The sequence below is a fragment of the Artemia franciscana genome, chromosome 2 (assembly GCF_032884065.1).
Source record: "Artemia franciscana chromosome 2, ASM3288406v1, whole genome shotgun sequence".
In the NCBI taxonomy this organism is placed as follows: Eukaryota; Metazoa; Arthropoda; class Branchiopoda; order Anostraca; family Artemiidae; genus Artemia; species Artemia franciscana.
Genome location: NC_088864.1, coordinates 24,812,828 through 24,839,170, shown reverse-complemented (window position 1 = coordinate 24,839,170; position 26,343 = coordinate 24,812,828). Strand labels below are relative to the sequence as shown.

Genomic DNA, 26,343 nt, shown 5'->3' with positions numbered 1-26,343 from the left:
ATACTTTCTTGGCAGTGGCTCTATGATTCAATTTTTTTTTTAAGTTTATAACTTAAAAATGCTTTACTGCTGTTCCTTTTCTAATATTCTCGTAAACAGATACTGGTTAAAGTAAATATATTTCTTGCCAAAAGTTAGTTTAATGAGTTGATGCTCTCCAACGTCCTTTTTTTCTGATAGTCTCTAAGAACATATTTCATTTATCTTTCATTCTTTTTTAATAAAAGTTTCTTCTTAAGAAAAAATACAGAAAGTTTCTATTTCAAAATCTTCCAGAAAAGCAATAAAAACTTCACCACTAATAAATATATGTTAAAAATGTTTTTTTTGCAAGAGCAACGGATCTGTTTGAATTCCTAGCTGCAGAGGGGATGAAAAATCTCCATGGAAAGGAGGGTAGGTTCAGCCAATATATTTTTGTTTATTGTAACGATTGTATTTTTCAGTGAATGGCTATTGGAATTTACAGGCTTTTACTACAGAGTGACTACTAAATATTGCTTTCGATTGTCCATGATTCACAAATATCGAACGCATAAATAAGAATTACAAGTGAAGAAAATAGGTATGATTTTGGTTTTAACATTTATGCCAGAATTTTGATTCTAGAAGTAAGGATTACTGTGAACTATTAATTGGATATGTAAAAATCGGCTTTTTGATTTAGATTTTAAATGGATAAAATAATTAAATCTTCAGTAAATGCTAGGAAGGAATATATGCTCATATTGGAACTTTTCGTTTGACACCAAAATTAAATTAGAGTTTTTCTGTAAGCCACAACTTTGAACTTCTTCTTCTTCTTCTTTTTTTTTTTAGTTTCGGGTTTGTTTCCAGGTCTTGGGTTTTGCCTTTTTGTCTATTTTTTTAACATAGTGGAGATCTTAACTGCATTGGTTTCTTCAGGCTAACCTCTGAGTTGTTTTGGTTCATTCTTTTTTTCTTTTTTTTTCCTTACCTTTCGGGTTTTAAAGGTCTTTATATCCACGCAGTACAGAAGGAAGAATGGATTAATTAAATCGTCGATTAATTTTACTTATTATATTAAGTCGGCATTCGGGCATGTGTTGGTATGGAATCTGAACTTGCCTTTATAAATTAAAATCAGGAATCCCAAAAGAGCCTTAACGACAAAAATCATCAAAGCAATTACAGTGTAACTGCTCAGGCGTGTTATTATTTAAACTATTCTGTGCAAGTAGAAAATCTAGTTGTGATTAAAAAGTAATTTTAAAATTTGTATAAAATGATTTTAGAAACAAAACTTAAAAAATGTGAGCAAAAATCTAAAAAAAATCAAAACGAAATAAAACTCTGTGAAAAATTGACAGCCGACAAATTTACTACCCAGAAATTGTAGTTGACAGCAAAAACTGGAATTTTAGAAAAATTTGGATAGTTTAAAAAAAGGAAAAAAAAATGTAGATTAGTTACCAGTCGAAGGGTCTTTGATATGAGTTATTCCTTCTACCATGTCCAGGGCCATATCACAAACTTTTTCGGCATGTTCCTGATACCAAAGAGGCACGCCGCCAACTACCATATAAGCGTCTCCAATAGTTTCAACCTAAAAATATTAACCAATATTATAATTTTTCTTAAAGGCCAAATTCGAAATTGAAAAAAAAATTCTTCCCCGTAGATTTGAGAAGTACCGGTTTTTGTGCCTTCATAAAAAACAATTGAAAAATCTTCTTGCCTTCCCCCTACATTATTTGTTAATTAGTGCCCCTGGGAGGTTAAAGTTCCATCGCTTTCTTTTACTACTTTTCTTGATCAATAGCATTCTATCAGAAGAAAGGGGGGGGGGAGGATTTAATAGCTAGTTAGGATATATATTTGCAATTTTGAAAGATCAACTTGTACAATTGTTAAGTTTTTAGTTTCATTTTCTTTTTTGCTTTTCATTATGCTTTTCATATAAATTTAAATGAAAAAGAAATCAGATAAACCACATAACTTAAAGTAAGCAGGTAGTATCCTGGATTTGCCAATTCTCATACCAGCCTTCGTCTTCTTATTTTGCCCAGTCCTTATCACCTTTTTAAGAATTGCTGTACTAAGAAGACCTTAAGGGCTCTATTGTTATCTTAAAAGAGGAGGCGGAATTAGCCCATGTGTTTGGGCAAGGGCCAACCAATTTTGTCTGCCTGGTTTGCCTTTTTATGCAGTAGGTACAAATTTAAGTAAAAATCGTGGGAGATTTTGCTAAAACTAAAACGATTTTTATGGACTTTGTTTTATTAATTAATTTTATTAATTACATTTCCCGAAAACATTGGGGCGAGGGGGCCCAGGCCCAAATGAATGAGCTTCTGGAGATTTTGGAAATTCAGGGTGCTTGAATAGGTTTAAAAATTAATGTTAAGAGGACTAATTAACTCAGGCTAGGAATGAGTTAAGATGAAAAGGTGGTTTTGGGTAACGAAAAGATTGATCAGTTGGACAGATTTACTTGGAAGATACTGTGATAGCAATTGTCAAATATGGCTCAGAAGCATGGGGGCTCTTAAAGGCGGGTGAAGATTCTCTAAATGTCTTACAGAGATCTCTAAATGTCTTACAGAGATATTGCCTACGGATTATTCTTGGTACCCGGCTGACTGACCGTATTTCAAACAGTTGACTGTACGAAAAATGTGGTTCAATCCCGCTTTCTAGGGCTATAATGGAAGAAAGGTTGAGATGGCTAGGGCCCATTTTGCGGATGAAGCATGACAGATTGACGGAAGATTGTCCTTTTCGACCAACCGTCTAGGGCTAAAGAGAAAGAAGGTCGTCATTGGTTGGATGGGAGGATGTCATAAAAAAAGATATAAAGAAAACGGGAACTTCTTTGAAGGGTGTAAAAAGGGAGGCTTTGAGTAGATTTGGATGGAAGAAGAGCTTGCATAGCAGTGTTGGTCTCAGGCGGCTCGGTGATGCGGTGGTTGTTGTTAGTAGTAGTACTTCACTAAATTGCAGCTATTGCTGAAACCATAGAAGGTGTGGTTAAAAGATTTTCTAATACAAAGATAACATGAGTTTATGCAAACATTTTTTTGGTTATACCATTTTCAAATAATTGTGAATCTCGATATAGGGATTTTATCGGCAATTCATATAAGGTCCTGTAGGATTTATCAATGGATAAATTGTAGAGTGGAATTCCATTTACTTTACATACAAGAGAAGAAAGTCCAAACATTTCCAATTCATGTGGAAAATTTGTCCATGATGCGTAAAAATGCGTAAAGAAATATATAATGGTAAGAAGAGAAGCCGGGGAGACAGTCAGCAAAAATAAGGTATTCCATACCGTAGGTGCTTCATGCACTTACACCCTCAATTACATTCCGATTAAAACCAAGATTATCTCTCAAATTATCGTTGAGATGAATCATTTCATTCTTAATGGAAGAAAAAATCCAATTCTCCTTTGTTTCACTTTATAGTTGAATGTGAAGGACCATTTTACGATCAGAGATTTTTCTATTGATGGCACAAAACAAATCAGTCATACTACCATATTCTTTGTATTTTAATTTGAGGTGCAGTAATATGCCAGTGACAAGTGATTTTATCCGCTCCTATACACTGGCAAATTGCTCGATCTTACTTTTATATTATACTAGTTGTTGGGGTGGCGCTTCGCGCCACCCCAACACTTAGTTGGTGGGGGCGCTTCGCGCCCCCCAAGCACCCCCCAGCGCGCGTAAGTCGTTACGCGCCATTGTAGTTGTGTCCCTGTGTCCCACCTGTGAATATAGATAGATATATATATATATATTTTTAACTACGTAAAACTTGCGAATATACAACATTCTTGGCTATCCCATTGTCTGTGCATATAAATAGATTGTCAGGTTTACCGACTCTTGAACATGCAACATATAATTGTCCATGGGAAAAACAATCTGTATTCAGATCTATACCTCATTATTCTAATGATTGCCCTTGAGCGTTGTTGATGGTGATTGCTAATAGAACATTCCCTGTGTCCCCGTCGTCATTTATATATCCCCCTGTGCCCCCGGCGTCTCCATTGTTGTTGTTTCCCTGTGTCCCGGTCGTCATTTGTGTCCCGGTGTCCCAGTCTGTAATTTCTCTTTGAGTGTCGCGGTCGTCATTTATATTCCCTGTGCCCCGGTGTCCCGGTCGTCCTTTTTGTCCCGGTCGTCATTTGTGTTCCGGTGTCCCGGTCTGTAATTTCTCTTTGAGTGTCCTGGTCGTCATTTATATTCCCTGTGTCCCGGTCGTCATTTGTGTCCCGGTGCTTTGTTGATGGTGACTGCTAATCGAACATTCCTTGTGTCCCGGTCGCTTTCTCTTTGAGTGTCCCGGTCGTCATTTATATTCCCTATGTCCCGGTGTCCTGGTCGTCATTTGTGTCCCGATGTCCCGGTCTGTAATTTCGTCAGTCGACAAACATGACGTCAGTCGACACACAAACATGACGTCACTCGACAGACACACAGACAACTTATTTTTATATACATAGATTTATGATCCATTCTCAGGATATCATTTGCATTTTTAAGAATACAATCAACAAGAGTAAGTTCATACTTTCCTTCAAATTTGATGGCTGGGGAGAGTTTTGTCCAAAAATCACTTGTTTTATTCAGATAATCAGAAATGGAATCAGAGACATTGAACATGAATGTTACACAAAAATCTTTAGGTACTGTGAACGTCTTCAGTGGCAATTTAAGAATCAAAATCAGAGTTGTATCCTAGCCAACAAAAAAGCAACTATCTGTTACCCTTGTAGTTCAAGGCTTTGTCATCTTTCAATTTGACAAATTCCAGTGGTTTAACTTTTTTTATTTCATAATCATAAAAACTGCCAAGAATCTCGTCGTCTTTCATATCACATAGCTGACACGTTATGGGTTTAATGTTTTTGACTTTTGACACTGTGAAAATTTCAATGGACCCTTTTTCAAAAATATTACTTTTCCAGTTGATTCAAACTGTATCTATCAACATTAAAATTTCTCTTCGAAGCAATTTCATTGGAATTTCGTTTAAGAAAAATGTCAAAATCTTGAATAAAAGCGGCAATATTTTCCAATGTACAATATTTTGAAATTAAACGTCGAATTGTTCTTCATTATTCTTATCAAGCGTTTAGCCAATGCTTATTTTAGGGCTATGACGATGATAGAATATTTTATTATACTTCCATAAAACCTTTCTTACATGTTGATCAGCAAATTCACTTCCCTGACCTATTTGAATTTTTCTATATGAATACTATTCAAAGGTAGATTCAAGGGCTCTAGCAACTTAATGGCCTCTCTTTGAAAGCAATGAAATGACATATGCAAAGCGACTAAAACACTGATTGCAAGTAAAATATACTTGTATAGGTTATTGTGATGTCTTTTGAATCTCTCTAGAGTCAAAAAATCTGCTTTTAATATATGAAAGGGGAAAAGGATTTTAGGTTTTTGATAAAGATTACCGCAAAGTCTATGGTTTCGATGAAGATTGTAACTTGGTTCATTTTGTAAATACTCTGTCGCTATCTTATTTTCAACTGCAGCGACTCAACAAGTATGGTAGGGAACTTGAACTTGACGCTTCATCAATATTTTCATAAATACATTTCATAACTTGAAGCATTTTGAACTCGAAATCGGTGACAAGTATCCGCTACCCTTTTGCACACTAAATTTGATTTTTAAGGAAAAACCTGGAAAATGTCTTAGGGATGATGAAGGGATACTAGAGGGGTCCAGATGGCCAGTAATAGTATATCAGGGTGGAGTGGATTGACATGGTGTATCACGGGTGGTCAGGTTTTGTAAAACACGAACCGATTGAGTTGATGCGTGATTTTTAAAACGAAAATATTTGGAAATGTCTTAGGAACGACGAGGTGGTGCTAGAAAATTCTAGAGGGCCGGTCATTGTTTGGCACAGGTTGAGAATTGTTCCAAAACAATACAAAAAAAAAATCCATCAGTGTATTAGAACTTCAGGCTCGTTCAAGAAATTTCTCAAATTCTAAGTGTTGTGAGTTGCTTCCGACCATCATGTTCTAACAATGAAATACTAACTTACGCTGCTAAAATAAAAAAGTGGTCAACTTTATATTTACAAGTTTATTTTTGTGGAGAAAAGGTTTAAAATGCCTTAGAGAAGATGTCGGATGCCAGATGAATGCTACAGGCGGCAGCCGCATTATGTCATGGTGGTATGAAGTGTTTTGGGGCACCACAAACGGGTTTGCTTACGAAAAAACAAACCAATGGAGTTAAAGCATAATTTCCCATTAAAAAATGTCTGAAAATTGTTTAGAGATAATGAGGGTGCTAGAGGTTGACGTGTGTCAGGCATTGAGTGTCACAAGCTGGGAATAGGAACGGAACATCGCAATCTAATAATAAGAGGACAGCTTTCCGCTGTTCAAATAAAAAAAGGTCATTTTTTAGTTTATAAATTAATTTTTGAGAGAAAAATGTTGAAAAACCCTTAAGTGTAATAATTTGACCCCAGAGGATGTCATCAGTGCTGGTACGTTGTGCCACGCTGGCTTCAATTGCTAGGATTCTAGTGTAAACGAATATTTTTGGTTGATAATGATCGGAAAAGGCCAAATGCGTAATTACGCCTGCTAGAGGGTGCCATGTGTCAGCTACTGAGTGTTTCAGGCTTGGAATTTCCGTTTAGCATTGCATTCTAGCAGTAAAATGGCAAGTTTCCGTTGTTCAAATAAGAACAATGGTCATCTTTTAGTTTATAAGTTTAGTTTTAAGAGAAAAAGGTTGAAAACCCCTAAGGTGTTATAATATGCCCCCAGTGGGTGTCAAAGGGGTAGTAAAATGTGCCACACTCACTTCACACTTTTTTCATTAAGTTCAAACGAATATTTTTTAGGAAAATGCCCCAAAATGCCATATGCTCAATAATGCCAGCTAGAAGGTGCCGTGTGTTAGCCATTATGTCAAAGGCTGGGAATTGTGAGAAAATCCTCAGTTAATGAGCGTAAATTAAAGAAAAACAACACGGAATAAAACAACAGAATCTCCCAAACCCCGTAAAACTCTTTTCAAAATTCACGAATTATTAATTTAACAAAAAGCTTCGCTTTTAAATGATTGCTAATTAATGTCGTTGATCTTATGAACATTGAAGAAAATATGTAATCAATGTTTCAAACAGTTCTTTTGTTCGTTTAAGATTGGCTCTAATTTAAGTGCTATATTTGGTGTATTGAAGAGAGTAAAATACTCTATTAGTAAGAAATGCGCTAAGAGCGAACCGCAATATTATCTGATGATACTCTGTAAAGCATTATTAAGAAAGCAGTGAACTTCAAACGTAACTAGACTTTAGTAAGTGAAAGTAATTGAATTATTACAGTCATAGGAAACACACAGTCAATATCTTTATTATTCTAGTAAGCGGGACAGGGATTTCTGCATTTGTCAAATCTATTTCCACTAAATATATTTCCGCTGAATCTATGAAAATTTTAGCAGAAGTATCAGCTAAAAGATGAATTCTGGGTGGTGTAGGTGATTTTAATGCATGCGAAGCATCAGCAACTGCGAGCTAAAAACCGACTTTTAACATTTTGATTTCATTGTCATTGAAAAGATCACTTTTCTTTCACTCGGAGCTGCTAAAGATCAGATAAGCTATCATAAAAAATTCAGGATTAGTAATTCATTTCTTCAGATTGACGAATTCTGCGTCTTTTTTGACGATTTACGCGTCTGTTTTAGGCAATCTTCACAGGTATGGGTTTCGAAGACACTAGCCGTTTTTGAATTGCCTGTCAATTCATCTTTACTGAAACAAGAGATTTATTTTGTAATTTGAGATTGATGGTAGGTGGTTATTTTTGCAGAACTAATCAATACAGGAGAACTATTGTTGTCATTTCTCGAGACACAAGGTACAGTAGGAGACAAAATGCCACATATGACGTACCACATATTTATAATACCAATTGGAATGATCCCTTCATGTTCATTATCGTTGGAAAGAGCTGATTTTATTTATTAGAAATAAGGTGGTATTTTACAGCTTCGATTGGCTGTACTACTTCTGGTTGATTATCGATGATATTAATCTTGTCTTTTCAATCATTGACGATCGGGCATTAAAAGCATGACCAATTAGGGTTTTTAAGGTAACTACTTTTTGTGATGCCAGCACAAGCTTGGTGCAACCAAGCATTGAACTTAGAACACTGAAATGAACCAGTTCCACTTTTTCTGCAGCATCTGTTACAAAGATGAGGCATTCTAGGCTAAGGAACAATAACGAGACACAGACCATGAATTGGAAGCCATATCTTCAACTAAAACCTGGTTGCCTAAGCCAGGAATAGCAATGGTACTTGCTAGAGAAAAGCTCACAAGGCTAGTCTCATGTATTCAATTAAAAATCACGATCGTCATTTATTTAAAAACAAGACATATTGACAGGTCAAGTTCTAGATGAAGACTGGAGTAGTTAAGCTATTGGCCACATATTATGAGAAGTTTATTAATATTAAATAGAAGACAATACAAAATACAATTAAAAATCGAATTACAATACACTTAATTCCCCTGGAAAGGCTCCATAGCAAGGGATACAAAAAAAAAATTTATAAAAAAAGACCCCCCAACTTCTTGCTGTTAACTTCTATATATCCACAGACATAAATTGGTTTGTAGCGTCACGCTTTTTAAGTTTTGCTCCTTAATACTTTGAAATGTAATAAAATTTTTGGGCCAAATTTCTATATTTGGTCAAAGTTTTTGATGAAAATTGGTTCTGTTGATTAATTCTTTCATAATAATTTTACAACAGAAGTTCGGGTGGACAGAAAAAGGTATTATTGCTCATATGGATGGAAACTGCGTGAGCCTTGCTGTTTTATGTGGCTGAAGCCATTGCGACCTCTAAAATAGGGTTGTTTTGATGTTTGAATACATTGTATACATATGTTCAGGAAAAGAGAAATAGTAGCACTGGAAATCACGGCAAACAAAGCTCCTAGAGGCACTTGCTAGGCCCTCCCCCAACAAACTGTCTTTTCTGAGACTAACGATGGGGGAGGATTTACCTCCCTTCCCCAGTACCAACTTTAAAGGCGTTGACCAAATACATTTTGCAGAAATCCAGAGAGATTATGTACCAATTTGTAGTGGGGGCATTCTAGTCAAGCACGCCCATAGGGGGTATACCTGAAGTTGCTAGCTTCTTAGGCACTTTTCCAAGATGCAGATGTTATTAATTATTGGTCTATTACGCACACATGGCTGGTACGTAATATTTTAGGAGAGTTAATTGTTTACTTATGGAAATATTTAAAAAGCGCTCAAGGCATTTCCCAGGGCGTTAGTGAAGTGGAGAACCCCTCAGATGTAGAAAAGTGGAGCATACCACACCCCTCGAAATTTCGCTCCAATTTTTGCGTATGTAGATGACATAGGTTTTGATGGAAATTACATAGATTTTCTTGTGCTTCTCAAATTTATACAGATATTTTTTCATTGCTGCTTCAACACAAAGGCTTTCATCGTCGTGTGACCTAGACATGTATTGATTATCAAATTTGTAACAAATACAAAAATCAATTGTTTCTTGTTACATATCACTTTGCTGCTATAGTGACATAAAATATTTCCTTTTTGGTTCTGCCGGGGTTATTAGAGGCGAATCTAAGGATAACACAATACCTGTTGGAATTATTATTTTTAAGGGTAATTATTTAGAAAACCTAATAAAAAATCTGTATTACAGGAAAAACCCAGCCAAGAAGAGGTTTCTCCGTTAAAAAGCACAAGATGCACGGGGACATGGGACCTTCACGAGTCAGTCCGAGCATACAAATCGGCGAAGAACAGGGGGCTTCTACCCTCCCCCTGCAGGGTGAAGATGCAAGGCGTTCTGCACCCCCAAGTAAAGCGAACATGCAGATATGGACAGTCCTATCGTAAGTGAAAATGTAAATATTTGGGACTCGTAGATAGTAAAAATTACACATGGCGGGATACTGGAAAAGTGATTGGATATTAAGGAGGCTCTTGTTCGATGCTTCTGGCTGGGTCCCTTGCCCTCAAAGAAATAGTTATAGGTTTTCACTAAGATGAAATTAGTATATTCCTGGTCAAGCCAAAACCGTACCATTTCGAAAAAGAAAATAAGGTGATAATCGTATTTATAGATTCACCTAGTAATGTTTTCGTAGACCAATCCTGCTTTCTAGGGCTATAATAAATGAAAGTGTCCGAAAATTTACCCTTGATGTTTTTCGAAAGGAGCAAAGAAGCCCAATCGCTTATTATGTTTGGCTTATTTACTGGGCATTTCTTGAACATTATTTTAGTGAAAAAAACTCAACGTTTTAATATGTACACATGGTGGGATGCTGAAAAGTAATAAAATTGTCCGGGTAATAGGATATTGAGGGTCCTTTCTTGATTCTTCTGGGAGGGGGGTTTAAGGATCCCCCTTGGCATCAAAGAAATAGCGATAGGTTTTTCATCACAGCTAAAATAATGTATTCTTTTAGGGGTTAACTGTACCTTTTAAAAAATAAAATAAGGTGCTAATCATATTTTCAGATTCACCTAGTTAAATTTTCGTCAACTCAAAAGCATCATGGTGAGTTTGAAAGCCCTGAGTTCATAATAATAATAAATTCCCTTTCAGATTATTATCATAATTGTTCCAGAAAGAAAGTAACTTTTTACTCCTTTTACAGGTTCCCGTTGAAATATCGACAGAGAGAGCTGAAAATTACAATGAACTCCAAAGGTGCACTGTATGCAAACGTACAATGAAGAAATCCAAAAAGTGTGCAAGGGATAACATACACTCTATATGAAGGAGCATTTCGACATGAATGTTCAAAGAAACTTTGCAGAGAACAGTTTAGTTCCAAGAACTAAGGGCATTGTGATTTGCTCTCTAAAATCTAAACTACACAGTTAGAGTCGAAAAAAATACCATGTCGGCCATATCGGACTAGGTCTTTGTGTTTGCGGGTTGTGTAAAGGTACTACTTTATGAAGATTACCTAACTTTGAATCTGGATGACTGTGTACAATATGGACACCATCTCAATCTTCAGAAAATTCAAAAGTAGGTGGGAAAAGGGTACCTTTTCACCATCTCAGCTGTGTTTTCTCATCTGTTTCTCATACGTTATAGTGTTCTTATATGTTTGTTCCCTGTTTGCACAAAACCGAATTGTTGTATTTTATATTTAAAAGTGTTTAATGTTATACTATATTTTTACCATCACCAATCGGCCAAGTCCCGATCCCCAGATGCCGCACTGACAACAGCGCACTCCGGCCTTCGCCCCCCGTAGTGGCCAACCTACCCCCGGGGGAATGTCGACATTCTCAATTGCTTTATATGTTTTAACCCCATTGTGCCTATATTTCGTAAACATTTTGCTTTTCCCAGTGTTTCTTTTATGTAAATAAAGTGGTTTTTTGCAGTTTATTTATTGCCGTTAAATTATTGCCGTTAAAAAAACATATAGTCTATTTTTGTGTTTTTGAATATGGGGATTTTTTTTTTGTTCAAATAAATGAGGTTAGGTTAGGTTAGATGCATTTTGATAGCAAGACGCGTCACATGTATCAATTTATACCTTCTTTAAGATCGTTTCTTTGTGGGATATTAATGTCTGGCAAAACGACACTTTCAACAAAAATAATTCAAAATCGTAAATAACGTTTTTAGAAAATTCAAAAAATCTAATATTGCCAGAGTTTGTCGCAAGAGTCCTATGATAAACCAAAGACTAACACACCAGACACAAAATTCATAGAGGAGTTTGACGTTTTTAATAATATTGAGCCAAATTCGTGATGGATTAACGATTTAGCTCAATCTATTGAATGGTCTAAAAAAAATGTTACAGTTGGAAAAAGGAAGAAGGTCAAACGGGGAGAAGAAGCTATGGCGATTATATCGGCATCGAATAATTCAATGTTGAATGACTCCAGCTCGCCCGATTCAAGAGGAGTAGAAAATATTTAACTGAGGTCGTTAGCTGACAATATTGGCACAATTTTGGCCACAATTCAGTCAAACACTGAAATTCTGAATGATTTATCTGGATCAGTTAGGTCCATTGAATCTCGATTATCACACCTTGATAGTTCTGTTGCTACCTCCCTAAGGGAAGTCTCCGAATTAAAACCTAGAATAGCTACTGTTGAAAGTGAGTCAAAAATGATAAAAAGTAATTTATCTCTATTATCGGAAGAAAATGTTCGTTTAACATCTGGGTTTTCTTTATTGAAAGGGAGAACTATGAGAATAGAAAACAGAGATACTGAAAAAAATTTATTACTTTGGAATGTCCCAGTTAATGATGAAGAATCAGCTAAAAAAAATCTTTGAAAAAGTAATTACTGATGGAATTGGCTTGAATTTGGATTTTGAATATTCAGTGGTAGACATTAACCGTGAAAAAGAATTTATCAAAGTGGAAGTCGCAAGAAAAGAAGCCTGAATTCTTGTATTGAAAAATGCTAGGATGTTGAAAAACAAGTCAATTTTAGAGCATTCTAATATCTTTGTGACGGATGATGCCCCGCAATCGGTACGAGAAGTTCGAAGAGAATTATTTGCTGTTTGGTTCAAATTACTCAATAGTGGAGTTAATCGTGGGGATGTTTGGGTGACGAAATCGATCCCGTCACTTTTGTTTATACGCCAGTGTCCAAACACTGAGCCTCTAAAAGTGACTGTTATCAAAGTAAACTAGACCTACGTTGCCTGGGCAACGTGAAGTGTTGCGGCAACCTTTGTCCGGCTTCGCCGATTAAAGTGTTGCGAGAGCAACACTTTGGTTTTGTTTCTTCGCTATTGGTTAAATACTGAAGTTGTCAAAACTATCAAAGCATTCAAAACGGCATATTCAAAGCAAAACACAATCAGTATTCACATGATCAAATTCTTCAGCGTTGAAAAAACAACAGCAAAAGAATGCCAGAAGAAGGGACTAAATTGAGTTTGCAGCCAGTTGAACTTTATCCTTTTCAATCGTAAACATCGTGACGGATGGAAACTTGGAACATTATCTTATATAATCTAGTTGGTATTGTAAAGCTATCCGTAACTTTTCAGGATCAAATACCATAGATTTGCACCAATTTGCACAAATTTGTAGCCCTTCATGAGCCTCCTCTAGAAACCGATTCTTACTTACAAGTCCCTCTCCCGTGATATACATAAAGTTTACCGGAAACAAATAATGGGTACACCAACTAGCAAAAGTTGCTAACCCCTCGTCGCTGAAGATCATTACAGCATAACAGCTGATTATCACTTACAACTCCCCTACATGTCTTACAATCGGGAACCAAGTTGTTCTTACCGTCAGTTACACCAGAAACAGATAATAGGTACACCAATCAGCAAAAGTCGCAAACCCTTAATTGCCAAAGATGATTATAAGCTAATAGTCGACTGTTACTTGAAAGTACCCTACGTATCTCACAATTGGTATCGGCCTATTTTTGGTTTAAGTGTGTACCTTACCACTGAAGTTGTCAACCCCTTGAAACTTTCAAACTCATGTATCTCATGAAGGAATTTTTGTACCAAAAAACGGATGTAATATACTTTGATCAGCTCATCAAGGTCTATCGATTACCGTTGAAAAAAAAAATTCTATCTGTCTTAGTTCAAAAGTTGACTTTTTTGCCGGAGGCCAACTTTCTAACACCACCACTTAAAAAGGAGCAAAGGATAAGCTCTAATTTTATTAGCAATGAGAGAACTTTTAAAGTTTAAGAGGCATATCTGATACCATTTCTCTAGTGCAATCCCAAGTAAAAAAAAAGGATGGTAAAGTCAGCTGAAATCACGAACAGAAATGAGTAGAAACAATAGATGGCAGCACTTTCGGACCCGTGGGAAAATCTCACTTTTTTGTTTCTGTAAATTTTTCTATTTATCACTCAAAGAAGATATATTGGCTGTGAGGCCGGGGAACTGCCGCATATATTTAACACTTATAGATTTTAGTCCATCTTCAATTTGAAATTGGTGCCTGCCTGCTTGCCTGCTAGAACGGAGCTTTCCACACCAAAGCAGAAAAATGATTTGATGAAACGAAAGCTTGGCTGCACAACTTCAGATACTCCTTTCCGACATAGGCTATACAACGTCACGTCACTTCGCACACCATAGGCTCTGGCTCGAGGACAAGCAAAAACCATCCTTTTTGGCCCCAGGCAAGAGTCCTACGGAGTTTTCCAAAATGTAATATCATATTCATCAATCTGGCCTGAGGTCCACACTTTCCGTAAAAACCGCACAGGTTAGACCCTTACCAGTTTCCAGGAATATGCTGGGATAGACGGCGTAGGAAAAAAAAACAAAAAAAACGGGACAAAACCAAAGTGTTGCTCTCGCAACACAATGAGGATTTTATGGATTCAGTTTCGGCGCATATCCCTCATAGAGTTGATATTCATAGGGGTGGATTTGGAAGTTCTATGGAAAAGTGAATTTTTTTCCTTTGTTCCTTTTTTTCAGTTATTTTCTGTATTTCATTTGTTTGAAGGTAGGGTTGGACGCGCGAAGGGATAATTTGAATGAAATGAAGGGTAATAACAAAATTACGAGTGACGAAAGTTTTTTTTGTTCTTTTTTCTTTTTTGTTCATTTAGTTGTAGTTTGGAGAGTGTTTGCTTGGTTGTTGCATTTTGGTACTTACAGTGTCTATGGATTCCCGTGTTGTTTTTTTCTTTCGTATTTCATGTTGAATTATCTGTGAGTTTTTGTGCTTTCATTTTTCAGTGGGAGAGGCATGGGGGGTACTCCTTCGCGTGAGGTCAATGCTTGATAATGTTTAATCAAGCTCATATCCCTGCATCTAGACTGGAAGAATTTGAAAGAAAATCAGCCCTCTTTATTAATGTATTCCAAACGCCCCTAGCCCATGATAATAATAAAATTTTAAACTCTGTTTTAGTCCCCCCAAATAAATATTTGTTTTCTCATGAAATAGCTCATAAAAACCAAAATATGAGGAGAATATCTTTTTGGAACTGTCGTGGCTGGAGGAGTGGGCAAGGTGCGATTGAGATTTTTATTTGAATCGGGCACGGATATTCTTGGGGTTTGTGAAACATTTTTAGATGAAAACTCGGCAAATAAAATTAATATTAGCGATTTCCAATTCTTTCATGTAAGCAGAAATAAAAAAAGCAAGGTTGTTTAGCAATACTAGTTAAAAATTATATTCCGGCACGACTTAGAGAAGAATTTCTATATCTGAATACTGAGATGGTTTTTAAAAGCTGTATTGTTGAATGTTTTTTTACCAAATAATGAAAAAATTTTAATTATTTCAATTTATCGTCCTCCCTCATCTAGCATGGCAGACTTTATTGAAAAATTTGAAAATATGTTAAGCGTGATATCAAATCGAATATCATTTTTTATCGAATGCCATTTTTTATCCTTGGGGACTTCAATATTGACTAAATGGGATGCCTCCCATCAAGCCTGCAAAGGATTGACCGACATGTCCTTCAGTTTTTAGAATGTAACCAAACATGGTATGAGCCCAGTATGTTTCATTCTGACGCAAATTACAAATACATCTATTTCACTGATTGATAACATTTTTGCACCTTATCCATATGAGGCTACATTCGTGAATATGGAAGATACGTCTGATCATTGTATTTTAATGTCTGACTTCAGAGCGCAAAAGATAACCAATAAAGAAAACCCTATGAAAAGGAAAAATTTTTCAAAAGTAAATATGAATGAACTGAAATCTAGTCTAAGCGATATAGATTGGAGTGAAGTTACTAATGAGAATGATTCAAATGCATCTTTGGATGTATTTTATCGAATTCTGAACGAAAAACTGAATTTTCATTGCCCATTTAGAGCTACATACCAGAAAAAAAACTCACCCAAAAAACCTTGGATAAGTTTATCGCTTTTAAAATCTATCAAGGAAAAAAAAAATCGACTCTATAAGATAAAAATGAAATACTCCTCGGCTCATAATGTACAGCGATTCAAAAATTATAAAAATTTGCTGGTTAAAATTCTTAGAACAAGTGAACAAATTTATTATGTAAATTCATTTAAAAAATCGGATTCACCTCGGACTACATGTAAATTAATCAAGGAAAAAATTGGAAATAATACTAAGACATCAATTCCTGAAGTGATCATAAATGAAAGTGGTGTTGAATTGAAAGGGAAGGATGTTGTTGAAGATTATTTTGTAATTACTTTTCCCATTTTAGTGCTACTGCTGATCTGAAATCCCCTGAATCTTTATTTGGTTCATATAAATATTATCTACCGTCATCCGAAAATTCTAGTATGTTCCTGGACCCTGTTACTTTCGGTGAATTCCATGAAGTAATTACGAATTTAAAACGTGGGAATTCCCTAGGTCTAGATGGGTTCTCCACAAATATTCTGAAAGAACTAGCTTGGGTAATCCATGTCCCATTGCTTCATATTTTAAACGCATCTATATCATCAGGGATCTTTCCAGAAGTATGGAAATCTGCACGAGTTATTCCAATTCATAAGAAAGGTGATAAGACAGATGTAGGCAACTACCGCCCAATAGCTATTCTTTCTGCAATATCTAAGGTTCTAGAAAAAGTTATTCAAGAAAGAATTGTATCCTACTTTAATAAAAGGAATTTATTTACTAAAAATCAGTTTGGAGTCAGGTCGGGTCATTCCACTGAACAAGCTATTGCTACGCTAATCTTAGAGATTAATGATTCACTAAATGATGATAATTATGTGTGCTCTGTTCTATGATATAAAAAAGGCATTTGAGATGCTAAACCATGAAATCTTGATGGAAAAAATTAATAGCACAGGTATTAGAGGTAAAGGCCTAGATCTAATAAAATCTTACCTGTATGATCGAAAAATTCAGGTAGAAATAAATGGACATCTATCAAGCCATATCGTTATTGATGATGTTGGAGTCCCCCAGGGATCACTATGGGGGCCATTACTGTTTTTGATCTATCTAAATGACCTCACAAGGCGTTTACCCCAAGATAATAGCTTAGCAGTAATTTTTGCATGATACGGCTGTGACAGTAAAAGCTAAAACCCCATCTTTGTTGGTTGAGAAAATGGTGACAGCAATGAAATCTTTAAATAAATGGTTTGTGTGTAAATGCCTAGCTCCGAAGTTTTCTAAGACTGAATTCATGATTTTCAGGTGGTCACAACGGGGGATAAATAAAATTACCATAGATGAGTTAATTGTAAATCAAAGTAGGATAAAAAGAGTACATTCATTTCGTTACCTTAGGATTATTCTCGATGAGCTTTTATCTTTCCGTAAGCATTCTGATTATTTGAGATTGTAACTTGCCCATCACTTAGGTTGTCTTCACAGATTGAAACAGGTGTTTCCTTTCTCCATCCTTAAAATTTTCTACCATTTCTAATTGAATCATATCTTAATTATTGCCTCATAGTTTATCTCAACACATTTATGGTCCCTATGCAACCTCTTCAGATAATTCAAAATAAGGAAATTAGAATTCTGGGTGCTTTTGTTCATCTCCCTGCAGGACTTAAAAATCTGTCAGAAACCCAAACTTTATATATTTTTCTCAGTATACTTAATCTCAAACAATTGAAGGACGTGCATACAGCAATGTGGTATTATGATATCCAATCCTCAGCAAGTTATATCCATGATTTGGGTATAATTCGGACTTCCACTTCTCCTGCCCACTGCATCCGCTCCAAAAAGTATCGCCTTCCGCCAATCAAATCAGAAAGAGCTAGATTCTCAATCAGATACCAGATTCCTCATATCGCAAATAAACTTAACTTAGTAGAAATGTCCCGAAGTTTCACAAGTCGATTTTCTTTGAAAAAACATATTTCAAAGATAATTCTTTGCCTGGATGTCGGGATTGATTAATAATAGAATTTAGTATGTATTTCGCTGTGATGTTCTTGCGCTGGGGTGGCCTCCTCTATGATCTCCTACCTTGTATGTTTTTTTTTTCTTAGTTTTTCTCTCTCTCTCTCTCTTTTTGGAATTATTAGTATGACGAGACGTTGTGTGTTTTCTTATGCATTTGTGCTGCCCATCCTTACGAGCTCTGCTCTCTGTTGGGGTATAATATTGTTTTGTATATTTTTAATTCGTATTAATAAATATTGATTGATTGATTGAAACTTTTTTGGTCAGGGTTCTTCCACTTTTTTGTTGTTACCATGCAAAACAAAGCCTTAAAAAATGGTTTGGACAGAGTCTTAAATGAATACCTAGGTAGTGTCCCATAGCGAATCCGCAATATCATTTTGTTTTGTTTCGATTAGTATTCCAATAAATTGAGCAAATGCGTTTGGCCCGCGGTGCCTAAGCCTCATACAATAATCCGAACATGGAGAATCATCTTTCATGATATCGCCAAGCATTCTCTGAGAGAATATTTTCTTTTGTACTGATAACTTTTGAAAATTATTGTTTAGACTCAAACATTTTACTAAGGCCACGAGATTCCGCATGATTTTTTTTTCTGAGATCCATCCATATTTAATCCTGACACTCTGATATGACGGATGACACTCTGATGACACTCTTAATCACTGCTGATTATAAACTAAACTAACAGAACCAAAGAATAAAGATTGTTTCTACCCCGAGTACACTCTCGTCGCCAATTGGTCCTCTAAAGAGGAAAACGGTTACCTAGTAAAATATCTAACAAGAAAAAGTTTTTTTCGATTTTGAAACATAGTTATTTTCAAAAATAGAATAGTAATAATCTCACTATTTTTTCACGCACTGAATAAAATAATCGTCTTCAATATATTTCATTAACGTATTTAATCCATATTGTAGCCTGTATATGCATTGCATTATGTATATGTATATGCATTATATTCACTTTTGCTGCAAACCGTAACTGTTTCTCCAACTTGAATTTGCTCAATGATTTCACATATCTTGTAAACATCCTATTTCTTTCAAAGATTAGCCAAGAGCTCCATGTAGTTACTTCTGCAGCATTGGGTACTCTTGGTTTGATTTCGCTGCTGCTAGCACCTTCAACTTCGAAGAGAGCAAAAACACTCATATCCAATACTAAAAGTTTTCTAAGAACAAAACTCTTCATTTGCAATGAAGACGCTCTGAAATGTTTTTTAATAATGGGGTAAGGGGACCAAAACAAGTCTTTCGTAAGCTCTAGTTGACCCTAGAAATTACGTCATCCTCAATAAATTTGCATTTGTAAACAATTAACTATTGCGTAACAACCACATGTGTGCGTAAACCAATAACCAATAAAACCTGCGTCTTGCCCTGAGGGAAGGATATTACAGGTTGGCTTCGGGTACCCAAGAAATCACAGGAACTGGAACCCCCCATTACTACAATTTCCAATCCCTTTCTCTTTCCCCAAAGCTAATTCTATATTTAACAGAATACTCAATTAGGTGTGGGATCTTTGGACATTGAATTGTAGTCTTTGAGGCGTCCCCCTCTCTCCCCTCAACAAAATGATCCATCTCACAAACTTCATAACAGCTAACGCACAGTTCACTGTGTATAATTTTATGAAATATAAGGCAGATCAGTCAGGATCAATTGTCAGTACCATTTCTATGCAAAAACAAGGGAGGTATCACCCTGCACTCTTATTCAAGCTCAGGCTAAATGAAGGGATATGAGAGATTAATCCCCCTTCCCCTATACCTCTTTTTGTATTTATCTGAAAGCTCTTCCAGACTCAGACAATTTGGGTGTTGAAATGTAATCTCTTAGGCATCTACCCTTCCCCCCTGCCTATATAATAACCCACAGTCCCTACTTCATAATAACTGACGCATAATTATACATCACTAACCACAATCATAGGTACCACATAACGCTGCCTAAGTAAAGATAGAAGTGGGAATAATTTTTTTTAGACACATCGTATCAAAGGAGTTGTCGTAAAAACTTTGAAAAGGGATTATTAGATTGGAAAATCTTAAGGGCTAGTGCCTTTTTAATAGTTGAAGGTAGTTTGAGGGTTCTTAATCCTCCTCCAACGCCCACCGTTCCCCGATACACATCCAATCGAAATTTTGAGATAGCCATTTTGTTCGACGTAGTTCAAAGGCCCAGAGATTATGTCTTTGAGGAGACCCCCAGCCCTCAGAGCAAGGGCCAGAATTTTTTGCCCCGGGGCACGTAGGGCTTATATTGAAAGGGTGTTCCTAGGAACTTCGTGTGGGTTTCATTGGATTGGCAATCGGAAGTTTTAGTGCTTATATTAAGATTCAAAGGGATCGGAGGGCAAATAAACCCCTTCCACACCTTGTATTTTACCGGAAAGTATAATGAATAGAATTTTGCGATGATCATTTGTTGACGTAAAAACTTCGAAAAGAGCTCATTTGATTAGAAATCGGAAGGACTAATGCCCTTTTTAATAGTTGAAAGTGATTCGAAGGCAGCCAACCCCCTTCCTATACCCACTATTTCTCCAAATACATCCAATTAAAATTTGTGTAGCTATTATGTTCAGCGTATTTAGGAGATCCGGAAGTCATGTCTTTGAGGATGACAAAAACCCCAGAGCCCTTAGGGCGAGGATTACAAGTTATGCCTTCAGGGCATATAAAATTTATACAGAAAGGAGTGTCGAGTGAACTTTAGAGGGGGCTCATTAGATTGGTAATCAGAATTTCTAGTGCTTTTTTAAGATTCAAGGTAATCAGAGGGTAGATGCCCCCCCCCCCACAAACCTCGTATTCTCCTGAAATGCATCTAATAGAAACTTTGAGATTACTATTTGTTGTCGTAGAAACTTCGAAAAGAGCCCATTCAATTAGAAATAAAATGACTAGTGCCTTTTTTCATAGAAAAAAGTAACTGAAGGGCAACAAGGCCCCCCCCCTCCCCCACACACATCAACTCCCAAAAAACATTTAATCAAAATTTTAAGATTGTCATTTCATTCAATTTTGTCGAAAGGTACGGAAATTGTGTTATTGAGGATGACATCCCCGCCCCCCAAAGTCCTTAGCGCAAAGAGTTGTATGTTATGCTCAAAGGACATATAAGGTTTCTTATGGAAAGGGCGGTCGTAATACTTCGGAGTGGGCTCATTAGATTAAAGATCAGATGCTCTAGTGCCCTCTTTAAAGGTCAAAGCGATGGTGGCAGTCACCCCCCCCCATGGTGTTTCCCCTAACGCATCTAATCGAAATTTTCAGATAGCCATATGTTAAAAAATAGTCATAGGATCACATACCAAGGCCTTTGACGTTGACATAATTCCCCCAGAGTCTGGGATAAGGATTGTAAGTTATGCCCCAGGGACATGTAAGGTTTAAATGGAAGGGATCGCCATGGGCTCATTTGATTGGAAATGTATATTTCTAGTTCCCTTTTAAGAGTCAAATATGATGGAGAGCAGCTAGTCCACCTCCTTGACACCCTCTTTTCCTAAAACGCATTCAACTGAAATTGTGAAATTACCATTTTATTACCAATGGTCCAAACATTGTATTCGCCTCTAATAAAATAAATCGCCTGGACCAGATGGATTGCAAGCAGAACTCCTGGAAGTCGATTAAGAAGTCGTAACAGAGCTCTACCAAAGAATTGCCACAGCTCCCTGGCACAAGGGATATTTCCCAAAAACGTGGTGTGCCGCTACCATAATTCCTCTGCATAAGAAAGGGTCCATAGCCGAATGTGACAATTACCGTCCAATCAGCCTGACTAACCAACCTGCCAAAGTGTTGACTAAAATACTACTGAACAGAAAAAAAGCATTATATCACATCATCTTTGAGTATCAGGTGTGTTTCCGAGCAAACCTCTCGATGACAGACCAGATTTTTGTCATCCGTCAAGTAATGGAAAAATACCTTGAATATGGTCAGGATCTCTATCAACTCTTCATTGACTTCAAACGCGCTTTCGGCTTAATTTGTAGAGAGGGTATTTGGCATATACTACTGCATTATGGTGTCCCATCAAATATCGTATCGCTCTCTCGTAACATGTATGAGTGGTTCAGAAGCCAAGCACAAACAGTTGAGGGAACCACCAATGAATTCCAAACTTCTGTTGGTGCTTTGCAAGATGCATCCTCTCACCTCACATGTTTAATATCTTCCTCCATTGTGTAATGTCGCAACTTGAAGCAATCAATGGGGCAATGATAGGAGGGATCGTAATCGACAAGCTGGCATACGAAGACGACATCGACATGCTCACTGGATCTGTCACTGAACTCCAAATCAAAGCAGATAACCTGGAAGTAGTTACAAGAACCTTCGGAATGAAAATCAACGAGGATAAAACGAAAGTCATGCCCGTGTGAAAGTTCAATAGCCCATCCCCACGAAAAACAAAGCTGAATGGAGCTTAAATAGAATGGGTAGACAGCGTCAAATATCTGGGGAGCCAGATGTACTGGTTCTGGGGAACCAGTACACGGATCATTGAAACTAATAAGGTGATTTACCACCACTTCAAGTCCTAAATGAAAGAAAAAGACAATATCCCCCATTTAACAGTCTTGCATGTAATGACGGATTGAAGACTTTTATTTACGGCTTTTGTCTATAAAATAACGGAACTAGTCTTAAAAAGATCTTTAATTTATAAAAGTACAAGAACAATATGGATAAATTTTGTCTAAAAAATTGTTTGTACCAAAACGATTAAAATAAATAATTCGTATGTTATTTATTTATTTTGAACAAAAACAGAGCAAGGCATAGCATAGGCTTGTCTTGTTAAGCAAAATGAGATATAAGCTTTATAAAAGCAAAATAAAAAAGCTATATATATATATACATATATATATATATATATATATATATATTTTTTATATATATATATATATATATATATATATATATATATATATATATATATATATATATATATATATATATATATATATATATATATATATGTATATATATATATATATGTATATATATATATATATATATATATATATATATATATATATATATATATATATATATATATATATATATATATATATATATTATATAACAGTTATATATTATATGTTATATATTATATATTATATAACATATATATATTATATATATATTATATAATAATATAAATATATATTATATTTATTTATATATATATATATATATATATATATATATATATATACAGCTTGTGAGATGAAAGGGGCTGCTTCCTCATCAACGCCCCGCTCTTTACGCTAAAGTTTGACTCCTTCTCTCAACTCTTCTTTTTAAAACAGTAAAAAACTTTAGCGTAAAGAGCGGGGCGTTGATGAGGAAGCAGCCCCTTTCATATAGGAAGTAATTTCTGTTCGTTTTAAGTTTTAATGTCGCTCCTTACTTTCAGTTGAAAAAACTTGTTTTTTTTTATTTGATTTCTGAACTTTTTGAATTAATGCATGTTTTGATTTTGGCTCTCCACAGAGAAATAATTAAAACGAAATTGGCATTTTTCTTTTGGCTAAATGGCTTTCTCATAATTTTGATCGAATGATTTTGAGAAAAAAAGAGCGGGGGAGGAAGCCTAGTTGCCCTCCAATTTTTTGGTTAATAAAAAAGGCAACTAGAACTTTTAATTTTTTACGAATCTTTTTATTAATAAAAGATATACGTAACTTATAAACTAGCTTATGTAAAGAAATTTTTATTCTCATGTTTTTATTACACATATGAGAGGGTTTGCCCCCTCGTCAGTACCTCTCTCTTTACACTAAATCTTAAATTTTGGCCTAATTCATAAGAATGACCCCTGAATCACAAAAAGCCGTAGAATAAATAGTTGACATTACTAAAAATACTTTAGCGCAAAGAGCGAGGTATTAGGAGGAGGTGAGCCCCTCATATGGGTAATAATTTCTGTTCGTTTTAAGTTTTAATGCTGTTCCTTACTTCCAGCTGAGAAAAACTTTTTCCTATTTATTTTTTCATTGTTTTTTTCAAAATAATGCTAGTAAATCCTGCACTCCCTTCATGGAAATTTTCTTCCCCCATGACAAATTCCTCAATGGAAAGTTCCCCCAGTATATCCCCCTTTTTTCAACCCCTCCCCCAACCAAAAAATCCTCCTGAAAACACCTGTACACTTCCCAATAACCATTACTATGTGTAAACACTGGTCTTTGTAACTTGTAGCCACTCCCACGGGGACTGTGGAGGAGTAAGTCGTCCCCAAAGACATAGTTATAAGGTTTTTTGACTACGCTGAATGATCTGGCTATCTCAGAATTTTGATCCGTTGACTTTGGGAAAATAATTAGCGTGGGAGGGGGCCTAGGTGCCCTCCAATTTTTTTGGTCACTTAAAAAGGGCCCCAGAACTTTTCATTTCCGTTAGAATGAGCCCTCTCACAAAATTCTAGGACAACTGGGTCAATACGACCACCCCTGGGAAAAAGAAAAAAAAACAAAAACAAAAATAACAAACAAATTAACACGCATCCGTGACCTGCCTTCTGGCAAAAAATACAAAATTCCACATTTTTGTAGATAGGAGCTTGAAACTTCTACAGTAGGGTTCTCTGATACGCTGAATCTGATGGTGTAATTTTCGTTAAGATTCTATGACTTTTAGGGGGTGTTTTCCCCTATTTTCTAAAGTAACACAAATTTTCTCAGGCTCGTAACTTTTGGAGCGTAAGACTAAACTTGATGAAACTTATATATTTAAAATCAGCATTAAAATGCGATTCTTTTGATGTAGCTATCGTTCTCCATTTTTTAGAGTTTTGGTTTCTATTGAGCCGGGTCGCTCCTTACTACAGTTCGTTACCACGAACTGTTTGATTATTAGTTAACATGCTAGGTTTTGGTAGAGGACAATAGAGCTTTTTTGTGTTTTCTTTATTTTAGGTTATAAATTAAAAGGAAAGTTGTAATTTATTACAATTATTAATTAGTTGCAATAGTTAGTTAATTATTAGTTTGCATGCTAGGTTTTAGCAGAGGACAACAGAGCTTGTATATGTTATTTTTGTCCTTTACTTTATAGTCTAAATTAAAGTAAAGTTGCAATTTACTGCAACTATTTATTAGTTGCATTAGTTAGCAAAATTATTAGATAATCATGCTAGGTTTTTGTGGAGGACAACGATAGGGGAAAGCCCTACAGATAGGTAGAGTAGCTCCATAGGAGGCTTAGACCAAGTAGGATTTTGTCCCAGTGGGCCCCATAATAGAAACTGGGAAACCCTCCCCTGGGGGTCATAGTTACAGGTGGAGGAGGAAGAAGGCCCCTCAAATGTACACTCAGCAGGGCCAACTGCCGTGTTCACATGTCAGATGAGTTACAAACCTTCTCCCAGTAATGGGTTAAATTGCATGGTGAAGCAGAACACCATCGTGGGAGGATCCTCTTTAAGAGGACAACTGCGGCAGGGCGTAAGATCCAGATTTATGGACAACGGCCTCTGTAAAGGGCTGCCTCGACCCTTTCGGGGTACCTGCAAGGCTGGGAAACTTGTGGTCAATTTTTCCCACTTGAGGAGTGGCGCCCCTCGAGGAAATTATAGCCTAATAAACTACACAGCACTCGTACGGGATTCTGATTATTGGATAATTTTCTGGGTTTGGTTTGTTTTGATGGGCGTTTTCGGGCTGAAAAACCTCTTCCTAGCTAATTTATCTACTATGGGCTGCCTCCCCGTAGTAGCATAATATTTGTAGGCATGAATATATAATGAGTCGGAGGTAATAGGCTTGGGACTGTCTGTGCAGGATTTCGACTCTTATTGATAGAAAAGCATCGCCAAGTGCTGAAAACCATGTTGTGACCAAGATGGGCCCAGGATTGCACAAAGCCTCCAACTTACCGGAGGTCCCAGGGACTTCTTGCTGTCCGGTTCTAAGCCGGCTTAAGCTCTTCGGTGTAGACTTGAGAAGATATTTTGGTCCCCATCCTGCACTGGTATCCGGGATCACTGCTTTTCTTGAGGCCAAAATAATTTCAAAGATTTAAAGAACATGAAAATTGGAACTTGGAATGTTACGACGTTAAAAAATGACTATCGCATCGACATTTTGACTGACGAATTCAGACGGTTTGAACTGGATTTATTAGGAGTTTCAGAAACTCATATACCAGGGGTAGGAAGCATGAAATTAGGTGACATAGAATTTGTTTACTCAGGCAGGAAGGATGGGGTACATAGACAGGGAGTAGGGCTCATGATGAATAAGGAAGCTGCTAAGTCTTGTTTAGGCTGGGAAGGTATTAATAATAGAATACTAATTGCTCATTTTATGACTAAAAAGTTTAGGGTATCAGTTATAGTAGTATATGCCCCCATTGAACCAACTGATGGAGATACTAGTGACTCAGATGAATTTTACTGACAGTTAC

The 26,343-nt window shown here is 36.2% G+C and overlaps 1 protein-coding gene across 1 annotated transcript in view; it reads right to left on the bottom strand.

Annotated features, from left to right (window-relative positions):
• Window positions 1-26,343, bottom strand: part of LOC136039212 (soluble guanylate cyclase 88E-like) — a 244,514-nt gene that overhangs the window by 14,577 nt on the left and 203,594 nt on the right. The window contains exon 11 of the mRNA XM_065722741.1: window positions 1,435-1,567. Within this exon, the coding sequence (XP_065578813.1) occupies window positions 1,435-1,567 (133 nt within the window). The remainder of the gene's footprint in view (window positions 1-1,434; window positions 1,568-26,343) is intronic.